The 13,047-nt window shown below is 39.7% G+C and overlaps 1 protein-coding gene across 2 annotated transcripts in view; it reads right to left on the bottom strand.

Moving 5' to 3' along the window:
* iffo2b (intermediate filament family orphan 2b) overlaps nucleotides 1-13,047 on the bottom strand; it is a 28,095-nt gene that overhangs the window by 6,721 nt on the left and 8,327 nt on the right. For both annotated transcript variants that reach the window (XM_069690863.1, XM_069690864.1), the window contains exons 2-3: nucleotides 3,746-3,806; nucleotides 1,444-1,539 (exon numbers count right to left, since the gene is read on the bottom strand). In XM_069690863.1, the coding sequence (XP_069546964.1) occupies nucleotides 1,444-1,539; nucleotides 3,746-3,806 (157 nt within the window). The remainder of the gene's footprint in view (nucleotides 1-1,443; nucleotides 1,540-3,745; nucleotides 3,807-13,047) is intronic.

Here is a 13,047-nt window from a genome sequence, read left to right as displayed (position 1 = left end):
ATTTTTGGTGAAAAGTGCAATTCAAACATCTTCTCACACTTTGAAAACATACTTGTACACGTATCTACTTGATTTGCTGTGGCAGGAGAAGAATTTAAGTTGACTGACATCAAAAGGTTGTTTTATTAGTTGGTGTTGGTTAAAACATGTCCCGTCTGACCGTTGAATGTCTAATGGTGAAGTTGACTTCCACTAATTGATGCTATATGTAGCATCTCAATATTAAAGTTTCAGTTCATAATAATTTTTTTTTATTTTGACAGCTTTGATTCTGCCGATTTTATACCCAGGTTGGTTTAGTCTGAGTACTACTCAGCCTGTTGTATAATGTCAAAAATAACCACGAGATTTCAAATTTATAACATATAGCCTGTGATAGAAACTGGAGCTGTTAACTGTATCTAAATTATCTATCTATTGTGAGTTCTTTAACATTATAGATGTGCAAATCTTGAGTGCCCCTTTAAGGTGTCGTTCTACATTGATTTACATTTATTCATGATATTCCAATCACATTTTTGTTTTATCTGTTTTAAGTCGGTTATCCACTGTTACTGCTGCCAGGAGAATTCTTTTCTCCGTATTGCATCCTTATAATGTCGATGTACTAAATATGCAATACTATTCTGTTCTGATAAGGTTTGCAGAGGCAGATACGGAGCATGCAAATATATCATCCCTGACACAGTGACAGCTTTAACTGGAGGACCACTCCCTTTTCTGCACAATGACAAGACGGTCACTACATCCAAAGACACATCCAGAGACTCAAAATACAGCAAGTCTAACCACGATAAGGCATTAAATAATCTAAACCTCCTCAGAGATCCTCTACTTCTACGTCACTTACCCGTCTCTGGATTTACACATCGGGGATAAGGTAAAACACAAAAAAAATAACATGAAAAATTGACAATTCACAGATGCCAAAGTGCAGATAAGCAGGATAAACAATAACGATTTCCAAAAACAAAAACAACATCTGACTGTGTTTATCCCTGAGCCAGCACCAGCTGTGACTGGGCCCACTGCAGTATATTACGACTGTATATCACAGCAGAGCAGGCCTGCCAGGGAACAATACAGCGCTGCACAGAACAGGAAGTGCTCTTGATCTACAGCTGATATTTGAGCTCTTTAAAATGAACGTTTGTCTTGCAGGCTTTACGGCTTTATATATTTTTTGTGAACCCAAATAAGGAAGGAAGGAAGGGTGTGTTTAGGATTATTATTTAGAACTGTAGCAATGACAGCCTTTCTCATAATAAGGCTTTAGGGAAGAGCGGAAAAGTAATTGTACCCACTGTGGCCTCTACTGTTTGAATACTTCGCATCACTGCTTTAATTATGGGAGTTAACACTGCACTGTTTGTATGCGAGGAAAGCTTTGTCAAACTTGAGGAAGTGATAATGACATCACCCTAGAGCTGAGCAAATACTTACATCACTCATCAGGCTCTTGAAGACCACGACTTCAGCCTTCAGTCTGTCCACCTTCTCATTCAGCTCATCCTGGATCTCTGTTGAGTCCTGGGCATTCTGAAGGAATTACAACAAGACATATAACAGAAGTCAATGTACTATAACCACCATAATCTCTCCTTACCAAAGTTCAAGAAATAAATTTGTATTAATAGAGTTCAGTAAAACTTGTGTAAAGCTCCATAACAAACATTTATAACATATTTTGGTAGATAGACCCAGGTTACATTCTGATAAGGCCCATATAATAAAGCCTTAAACTGTTTTATAACAGGCAGTCATATTGGTTATTGAGTAGTTTATTGCCCAGGATATCACTGTAGCTTCCTTTTCATATTTACAAGATGCAAAGATGGAACTTTGCTCAAAGAATTTAGCAACACGCGAGATGTTATATAACAGCACTTGTAGTTATACTCTATGAGGGAAGGGACAGAGTATAATAGGAGTAGGGGGATTTATTGGCAACTTTCAAATGAGCACTTCGTATCTTGAGGGTGGATCAAAAAGTTCAGAGATTGCTTCCCGTTGCGCGTGAACAGTGCGCATCGAACACAGAGTAGCTGTAAGTTTCATGAGTAAGTACTCCCGGGGTCAGACTGTCAACACTGAGATTTACTGTGTTGGATGTTGGAGTTTGAGGGAAAACGACCTGAACTGTGCCACGATGGCACTTAGGTTTCCCAACATGAAAAGGCACCCGCTCACAGCACATTGAAAACGTGCAAGTATCTTGCCCACAACAACAATCTTCACTCCTCACCAAACCTACTCACTGTATTTGGCTCCCTGCTAATTTTTTCTATTGCTCAAAAACTTTACACAAACACAGATGTGCGCTCTCCGCCGAAGTTACAGGTGCGTAAAGAAATCACCGACACACTGCTCACAAAAGCATGAGTAACTCAGGTGATAATTTTGATCAAGTCACGAAACTTGGGAGTACTTACTCACGGACGTTATAGCTTCTCTGTGCTTCCTGCACGTCACAATGCTGAGCACTGTTTGCACGTAACAGGAGCAGACTGTGCACTTTTTTATCCACCCGTTGTAATCTACAAGCCTCATCGCTAGGTCTTACTACACGCTGGTCCTTTAAAAAAAAAAGTTGTCTAACATTTGTAATGCATTTTCCTAAAAGATAAATAAAGATTGGAAACAGGGTGACGGTTACCTCTTAAATTCCCTAATTTAGGTGTAGCATCTTGTTTCTTTAATTTGTACATAAAACCAAAGGTGGACTGACTGATTTTTGGCAGGATATAGTGATTGTATGAGTCTCGTCATCATCGTATAGTCGTCCAGCGCCAGACAGATGTGAGAGACGTATACATTTCCTCAACTAAATCTCACACAGAAAGTAACTTAAGACTATTTCCCGAAATGTCACTGGTAATTTTACCTGTTTTAGAGCATCACATTCACAGCCAAGCCTTATATTTGGTCCTTAACTCATAAATGTGGACTCAGTAGTCAAAGGTCATATTTTACAAAGACTAAAATGAAGACTAACCCCGTTTATCCGTCACTGCGAGAGCGCCGGCTTTTGCCTCTGTATTCACTGAGCACATGATAATAGTCCTCTGGCTCTGGGCCCTGAACAATAAATGGCTGTTTGCGCTGAATTTACTATCTCTGAACAGATTTCCGCCTCCTCTATACACAGCGACATCTGCCTGTGCTCTAAAAGGTTAACGCCCTCAGGGGGGTGGCACTCCACCTCTCTAGCAGGGGGTTTTTGCTGACCCAGAATCCAAGACAAACACGTATGCTGTCACCGATCGATGTGCGCTAAAGCAGAAAAAGGGAAGGATGCCAACTAGATTAGGTACAAACACCAGCTGGGACGGTGTATGTGTTGTGGTTGTGATATAGCCTTAAGGTGTGACACTTTAAATTGATTTTACCTCTACTTCTATTTCCTTTTGCCTGCTCTGAGCAGAAGCATAATGGTAGACAGCTGGTGATATTTGATGGTCATATCTATATCTAGGCAAACAGGCTCCTCTTGATGGGTTTGTAATATGGTTTTTCTAATCGAACACACATCCTGCTGGTTATAGCTACTTCTAGTCCACACAGCATAAAGCACCACTAAGAATAAGCTATATGTGTATGTATGTGCTCTAGTAGCAGTTTTGACAACGCGTACACACACTTTCCCTCGGATTTGATTTGTGTGCATGTAGTAAATGACCCTTGGCAAGATGTCAAATAGCTATACATGTTCGCTGAATATATTTTATCATTTGTATTTCCCAACCTGCTGCAGGGATTCCACCGTGGACTCCAGCTGCTGTCGTTTGGACAGCTCCTCCTCCCATCTGCAACACAGAGCACAGAGGTGGGTCAGTTACCGCTGGGCCTGGTCCCCCAGGGCCCACCAGACAAGGTAATGGTACTTTTGTGGGGATAATACTACCATCTCTGATTACAAAATGCCCTTGACAGTGTGGGATCACACCCCTCCCCCCTGTTTTTGATCTTTTGTCTCCTTCCTCCTTTGTATGTTCATCTTTACAACCCCACTGCCTCAATAAATACTTTAAAGAATAATGTAGCTCCAACCTTTTACAAATATAACAAACATTGTTCTGGACTAGTCTTTGAACCTTTGAGCAACTACAGGGTGGAGTAGCTCTGCTGCAGCCTGAATTCCTTCATGCTTGTGAAGTCTTGGGAGTCGGGAAATCTATTTGTCACTTGCGAAAGCCTAAAGCAAATACAAATCTAACAATGGTTTGGACCGAGATTAAACTTAGATATACTGCGGAGCTTAATGCTACCAAAGCTGAAACAAATTAGTGAAATTCTAATATTTATTGAAGATAAGGTAGGCTGAATTATTCATCATATCATATTCACCGGCTGGGCAGACAAGTCAGGAAGAAACAAGCAGCTTACAATTTATGTTTAGTAGATTTAGAGGCAATATATAAGATGACATAACGCAAACAGTTTTCAGCTTTACTAGCCTCTCTGCATGGCTGCACTTATGTGTGGTTGCTTTAGGCTAAATGATAATATCAGCATGCTATTCCGCTCACAGTGTCAATAGTTTTGCATAAACCAAAGTAGATGCAAAAAGTAAATATAGTTATTGAATTTCATCCTGAGGTGGATATGAATGTTGGTACCAAATTCAAAGTCAATCCATCCAACAGTTGCAACATTTCACTCAAATCCACAAATGTCAACCTCGTGATCACACGATTTCTCCCCTGAAGCTTAACGTCTGCACTGTATTTCATGGCAATCAACCCACAAGTGGTGGCCCAACCAACTGACACCGCCATCCAAAGAGTCACGCCACCAGCGATGCTAAAAATAAAGTGCCGGGCCCTCTGATTGGCCGCAAGCTATGATTCGCAATCCAGGTTCCCTTTCTCCTTCTCTCTCATCACATCACTCTTCTGCAGCATGGCAGCTATGTATAAACAAAATTAGAGGCCAATTTAATTGCCTCGCAGTATGTACAGCACACAAAGCACATAGGGCTCAGCCTGCTGCAGCATGCTCAAAACACACTCGATTTGGGACCTGGGATGTGAGATAGCAGGCGTGCTGAGTCACAGATGCATCCAAAAAAGTCCCATCAGAATGGACAAGAAACTCATTCAGGAATATGAAGTAACCACACATGTGATAAGGACCACATGCAGCGTGACAGAGGAGGATAAAAACAGGAAGCGGGTTTCTGTGTGTGTGTGTGAGAGAGAGAGAGAGAGAGAGAGAGAGAGAGAGAGAGAGAGAGAGAGAGAGAGAGAGAGAGAGAGAGAGACTGGGTGAACCAGTGGGGACATATGTGTGTAGTGGTGTATGTAACACATGCCTGCCCATATAGGTTTACTGTAAGGGAGAAAGCTGACATACGATGACCACTATTGAATTCTTGGGACATTAGCTCAGCCGTAGCCTTTACCATGGAGAACCACAAACAGCCAGAAGTCACAACATGCATCACTAGAGATTCACTTTCCCAACAAAACTCAGCCTTGTTTCCATTCAGGACCCACTGAATGTCCACTGTCTAATTAGAGACAAGTATTCCTTGGCAGGGCGTGCCAGCTCGCCCCTGTGATTGAAGCCTTGCTCTAAAAATGCTGGCAAAGGCGCTTCACAACACTCGGCCAGTCTGCCGCAGGACTCTGGCTGAGGTCATTTGAGTTTACAACTGCATCACAGCCTCTGCAGACTCAAATCACATCATCTGCATCGCTCGTGTCGTCACTTCCCGACTTGTCCACCACAAACCTTTCTGTCAGACCGTGGGTGATGACCGGACAACACGATTAAATCCAACTGCCGATGGAGGGGAAGCCTCTCTTTATCAACAGTACGTCAAGGCTGTTTATGTCATCTATCAAAGGCAATGGAGTCATTGAAGCAGCAAAAGCTACCACATTATTTGGACCAGTAACAAATTAGCAATCCATAAAATTCCACTGGAAAACCAGATACCATTTTTAAGCATCCTGATAAAAAAATGTCTAATCCAAGCCACACTGACACTACAGCATAGCAAAGGTATTCTAGCTGGCCTCTCTGCCACTGCTGTGGCTCTGGTTTTTCTGCACCTTTGGCGTGACTGAGTCCAACGAGCGCACCGGGAGTCTCCTTACAAGGACAAAGACAGCAGGAGGGTTGGAGCCTGTGTCAACTCAGAAGTCTGTGCTCTCTTTCTCTAATAAATTAAAAACAGCAGCGTGACAGATGTGTTACATCTGCCTGCAAATTCAACTGGAAGTGCAGTGGTTTTGGTGGCAAGACTACAATTTTATGCTTGGCCTTTGTCAAGAACCACATAAAGATATTTAAAAGCTTTTTAAAGAATAAATTGTGTGTTTTGGAGTCACTGCACATTTTTTTTAAATCTACAAGTAATCTAAGAGTAAATCAAGGGGAATGTATTTTTTTATTTTCAGTTTTGCACTATGATGTTTCATATTAGTTGCATTGCAGTGGATTTCCTCAGATCCATTTTTTTTTTTTTTTTTAAATCCTTTATTTTCTGTGATTCATGTAAATCTAAAATCTGAGAGAACTCCGCAGTGCAACACTGGAAGAGAAAAATTAACTCTCACTTCAAACAGACATTTTCTCATACATTTCTTTTCTTCTGTTGAACAATGGCATTCCTGCACTGCTTGCCAACTAACACTCCCTGCCTTGTGTGGTGTGTCTGGACTCCTGTTTGCACGCGAGCTGCCTCAATGTTTTCCCATTGATGCGCCCCAGGACACGGAGCAACTTTACAAAACATGTACGCATCCAAGTCTGATGCACTGATGTTCTCAATCTTGATTGTTTTTAATGATAGTGCTCTTGGTGAACGTTTTGTGGCACTCCAAATGATTTAATGTTGAAGCTTGATTTATGTCTGCCAGAATCTAAATAATTGCAGGTGACTGTCAAATGATTAATTATTACTTCAATTATGAAATGTTCCAAAGGTCTTACGTTGTGACCACTTTACTGTTATACAACAGGCGCTGAATACCGAAAGGACCACAGGGAAAATACTGAGGTGTGGTTGCATAGCATACCGGAAAGCCTCTGTTGCTCATAGCGCATAAAACTGAGACAACACCCTGTTTAAGCTATACAACATGCTGGAAAGTGTTAGTCCATGGATGCTCTTAATAACAGACATCAAACTACAAGCACAAGCACGTGCATTAGAGCAAATGACGTCCCTGAGGTTCAAAATTGTTTGAAACAACTGTGTGGTGACCAATGGTAACCATGTTCCTTCATCCTGGTTTACATCAGGTGTTCAGGAAAAATTCTATTTTTTTTTTTACTTTAAGCGAGCTTAGAGTTGTATTGGTGTTGTAATGCTCTATGTGTGTATATAGGTTGTAAAAGTAATTATACAATTTTTCTTTCAATTATTTGATAGTGTAATGTGGTCCTGATTGGATAGTTTACCCAATTAAAATGTAGATGGGTGGATAGATAGATGGACGGACAGACAGACGGACAGACTTTATTGATCCCATATACCATATTTCTTTTAAGGGGTTTATTACGGAGTACGATTTTCTGAATGTTTTGCAGTTAATATGATTTGAATTTCTATATCAATCTGTTTAATGTTAGTTTCTAAAGACCCAAAGTATGTAGGAATTTTCAGCAAAAACACTGATGTACTGTATCTTAAGTGAAAGTTACAAAATTATTATTGGTAAAATATTACTACATTGTCAATCATTTTAAGTTGACTGCACTTAGTTTGAGTAAATAGTTTAAAGTCATCTTATAAGTTTTCAAATTGCAAATCTAGCTGAGTTACAGCAAATGATGAATGAAGTTTAATAAACTTACTATATTAAATTGAACAAATTGTTCATTCTGGGCGACTGAGCCGTCATTAGAGACAGACTTGCTTCTCTTTTAGATTTTCTGTAAAATAGTATGAGTGTGTACTGCTCGAGGAATTGAATTCAATACCTTTGTCATGGTTAGAATTATTTTCATTATTATGAGAAAAAACAACCAGTTTTAACTCATGAACAATGCACTCTGGGAAGTCTGCTAATATATTAGTTATGTTTCCTTTTAAATAAAAGAAATACAAAAATTTGGCATTTCAAGTTGAATTAATCAGAAAATTAACAAAACATTTATTTAAAAGAAGCGAATTAGAAAAGATCAGTTAGCACAACTACATTCCTGTATGCTATTTAATAGTGTATAAATTGCAATATGATCAAAAACCTTTACAAAACCTAAAAATGGAATTCCTCATCCTAAGTAAGACTCATACTAGCTACTAATATCTGATTTGCTAAATAATATTAACATGCTTTAATTCTTTATTTGTAAAGCCTTAATTCATTTTTTAAATGTAAATTGTTATAAGAGCACAAATCATCATGAGTCTTACTGTAATCCCAAATAAGATATTTTAATGGAATCATAGCAATTAATCCTCATGAGGGCAGGCAATAGTAAAACAGGAAGTGTTGCATGATAGCAAGAGGATGGATCAATACATGCAGGACAAACACTTCCATTGAGCTGAGCTGCATTAATCCAGCAATCTTGGGTTTATAGGAAGAGCCTACTGGAAAGATGCATCTGTAGCACAGACATGTGAAATTGTTGGCAATGTATGGCTTTCCTGACGATCACTTTGGTCATCGATTGAACGTCATGCTTCTTTGTAATCAATAGCCTCCCCAGACTCCATATAGAGACATGTGTGGCATACTAATGAGCTGCTCGTGGTCTCCGCTGTTGAGACGACACCCCAAGGTCGAGGCTCATTTCATTTCTCTGCTCCATCTGACTCCAACTGCCTCCCTGACCTCAATACATATCTTTAACACAACCACGCACACATACGCATTTGTCTACAATTACCCTGTCATCTTATTGCCATGGAAACCATGCCACCGGCCTGCGTCTGAAAGGGATGCAGATTAATTCCTCGCTTATTCGATCATGTAAAATGTGCACTCGGGGGATCATGAGGATCGTCGTTCACTGGCAGATGAGTCTTCTGCTTTATGTTCCACGAGGACCGCCAGTCTTAAATATAGTCCCTCTACCCCAGACAGGACACAGACACCACCAGGAGGAATGTCCGCGTTGCTAAGTGACTACAGGCATTTTCCCAGGGCACTGATATTAGAGGCCCTCTGGGATTCAGCAGATGCTGGTAGCTAATGCAGGAAACTGTGTTAAAACACACCTACTTATTATTGTTGGTGTCTCAGAACTCTGAATAATGTTTTTCATGCGAAGAGTGTTCAACATATTTTTTTTTTTTATAATTGATTAAAAAAGCATTTCAAATATATTCACAGAGCATATTCTACTCCTGTGGTTTATCTTTTATATTTTCAAAGATATGGTTTGTGATGTTTCAGGTAACAATATTCCTTGTTTACCATTTGATTCTCTACTTAATTAATCAGAATTACACGTGTATGTTACAGGCTGGACAGCTGCAAAACAAGACTAAGGGCTCTTCAAGGTGCAATCCAAGAATGTTCCTCCTGTGCTGTGAGCAAACAGAGTACAGCGCAGTAATGGGCATGAAGCAGGTACCAGCAGTAACTTTGGTAAGTATTCCAGATTATGTCACTTAATCAACATTGCCACCTTTGTTAAATATGTTTCTGTGAACACTGGTACATTTGCATTTGCAAATTTACCCAAAACTTGAGCAGAGAACACGTAACATTTTGTTTCAAACTCTGGAAATCGGCGACGTTGACCCTTGAAATGCTTCAGATAGCCTACGTAAATGACACAATGAGCAAGGCGAGGTGGTTTGAGTGACATTTGGAATTCAAAAGAGAATAATGTCTTTGCAGGACGACAACAGGTCAGGGCGACCCTCTACAAGAACCCCCAGCAATGTCAAAGAAATTAAACCAATCATAGTATGACAATCCAGGAAATGGCTGACGTCATATAGGTGTCATTTGGAACAGTTCAAAATTCACATCCAATGTGAACTTGTGCTCCGTCACTACCAAGTTCCTGGCGAGGCTCCTGACTCCCGAGCAGAAGGAGAATCATGTCAAGTTCTGCGAGGATCTCGGTCAACAGGCCCAGAAATGACCCACACTTTTTACTGAGGATCATCACCGGTGACTAGAGTTGGGTCTTCACAGTGGAGGAGCCTGCAGTCTCCAACACTCGTCACCTGTGATGTTCAGACACATCTGAAGGAAAATATTTGTCACAATCGATCTGAACTGTGAAGTGATTGCATTTGATTTCTCCAACATGACAATGCACCTACAACAACATCACAATCATCACTCGACACCACCTCTACTCAAAGGATTTGGCTCCCAGCAAGTTCTTTCTGTTCCCCAGAATGAATTTTGAGCTGAAGGATAGCCATTTTGACACTATTAAGGAGATCCAGCGCAAATCGTAGATGGTGCTTGACGTGTTAACGAAAGAGGACTCCCAGGAAGCTTCCCAAGTGTGACAGGAGAGCTGAGAGCAGTAAATCACAGGGACTACTTTAAAGGGACGGCTCCTTGATCAAAATCTGGTACAGTTTTTAGATGTTTTAAGTGGTGTCTTTGAACCTTTGGATCACACCTCATATTTTATTGATCTAAGCACAGACTCCAACATGCATGTGCATTTAGGGCTTGTCCGAATCCCCTTTTGCTGGTTGAATGGCAGATTATCTGAGCACAAAGATACATGGTTCAAAGGTTTATTACCTCGTGCCCTATAAAATCATAGATGTGTTTTTGATGTAAGATTAAATAAAACAATCATTGTCATCTCCCATATCCTTTAAAATCCAGGTGTGTATGCACCTTGGTGGATTTGCGTTTATAACTACAGATTTAATTCAAGCTCTTACAATAGTAGTATGTATCTACACACTCAAACAGGATTGAAGCTTCTATAAACTTTGTTTGTGTCTGGGGATCTTCATGACTTATTAGTAGACAAAAACTTCTATATCTAAGCTACTGTAAATCCTCGCTCAATGGAACAACTTTTTTATGAATTTGAACACTAAAGCAGCTTTGAGAAGCAAGTTCAGGCTGAACAAAAATGTAGACTCGCTGCAGCACAACAAGGCAATATTAAAAGAAAATGTAGCTTGGACACAATTTATTCCTGATGTTCTTTGGAAAAATGAAGGACTATTATGAGCTATTTTACTCTGATCGAAGCATCTGTCTGAATAGAGGGTTTGGAACAACACCAGAGGATCCTCCCTCCATAGTGATGGACTGACAGATAAATGGGGTTCCAGTGTTGAAACATGTCTAATCCTCCGTCCTGACCTGGCCCCACAGTGCATATTGCCACACTGACTTTTCCCAATAATATAGGTGTGAGCTTAACTTGTTTTCACTTTGCAAATGATTATCTAATTGCTTAACTCCCACAGCCAAACCTAGCCCTCTTTTTTCTGGCCTGAGGGATGCTGCTGTCAGTTTTGTTGCAAACCAGGCAAACATAAAGGTGTGTTTACAAGTAATTATCAGCAACAGATATTACCTAAGAGTTTCTTGAAAAAAAAAAGATAATTGCTTTCAAAGAAACATGTTTTTATTATGGCAGTGATTCTTAAAACTGTAGGGACATGCAAAGGTGTTGCCAAAGTGAAAACACCCACACTTAATAGTTTTTTTTATGCTCACAATAGTTGACGGTTAAATGTCTTTGCGGGAAGAACTGGCAGAAAGGCACAAGAGTTTTTGTCAACAAGAGTTTCATAATTACTGATAGGCACCTGAAAGTGAGATTCTATTGGTCAGACAATTTTTTTTTTGGTTGGTTGGTTATTTTTTAGACATTGTTTATATTGCTGTTTTTTCTTCAGAGAAATAACAAGAGCTCCTTTGTTTTTGCAGAACAGAGAGTTATATTTGTGCAGCATGCAGAAGAATGAGTGACACAGCGCAAAATCAGTTTTCTCTGCAGTCCTCATACCGCGCACTGAAAACTGACCCCACCCCATTCACAATACTCTGCTGTTAAGTTGTTATGTTCCCACTGATTTACTTTACTTCTCTTCCTCTTATAGTGTCACTATAGCTCCTGAATGTTGTCTTAACGTACACAAAGACGTCTAGTTGCACAAAAACTGTACAGATTTAACTTGTAAAAACACTTGAGAAAAGAGAGCCAGACAGCTGTCTCAACAATCCTATAATAGAGGGCCTTTGAGCTGGCTGGATGTTCTGCATGACAAATGACAAGGATTTGTGAGATTCCTTGTAAGTGCATTCAAAAAGGAGCACAAGCAAGTCTGGGCCATGTTTGGGTGGAGCTGCACAGGGAGTGACATCCTATAAGAAAAGAAGACAAAGATGTTCATTTCTGACACAAATCCTCACTGCAGGGTGTGTACAGTGAAATTGTGAGACACATAATGAATCTATGAGACATTAGTACAAGACAAATATTTTTTGAACCCCTGGGTACACACACCTGATGAACCCCACAGAGTGAATATAAAACTGCAAAAGCTTGAGTTAGAAAAAGTAAATCTGTATTTTTTTACAACAATTATGTTTTAATTAATTACTTACAACAAACTAAATTTATCAAGCTGCGAGCCAGATCTAGCACAGATTTATATGGTCCTGCTGAAGTAGAATGGACTGTATTCATATACTACTTTTATCAAAAGAATTTTACAAGCACACAACACTGAAAGCAGCAAACTATCATACAATGCACTGACCTGACAATTCTGTTTTAGCATCTCCACATGTGGAGAAGAGCAGCTGGAAATTGAAACACCGACCTTGCAATTAATGGAGGGCCAACTCTACTCCCTGAGCTAGCGCAACACTAGTCCTCTATTTGAAGGTTATCATTTAATTTTCTAATAAGTAGTTTGCTAATTTTCTTTGTCGGAACAGAATATCTTCACGTTTTCAACTGTTAGCAAAACAAGATGAGAAGATGTAATAGACAAATTGTGATTTTTCTGTTTTATAAACTAAACATTTAATCAACGAGTCGATTCAATAATTGACAATAGTCAATAATGAAAATAACTGTTAAAAGCAGCTCTAACAAAAAAAAAACCCATTGTATTTCACATGTAGCAAACTG

The sequence above is a fragment of the Brachyistius frenatus genome, unplaced genomic scaffold, assembly GCF_029030835.1.
Source record: "Brachyistius frenatus isolate BFR_SWC_R1_liver_20210118 unplaced genomic scaffold, ASM2903083v1 Contig_10, whole genome shotgun sequence".
Lineage (NCBI taxonomy): Eukaryota > Metazoa > Chordata > Actinopteri > Embiotocidae > Brachyistius > Brachyistius frenatus.
Note: the sequence above shows the minus strand (reverse complement) of the source record. Positions and strands in the feature narration are given on the sequence as shown.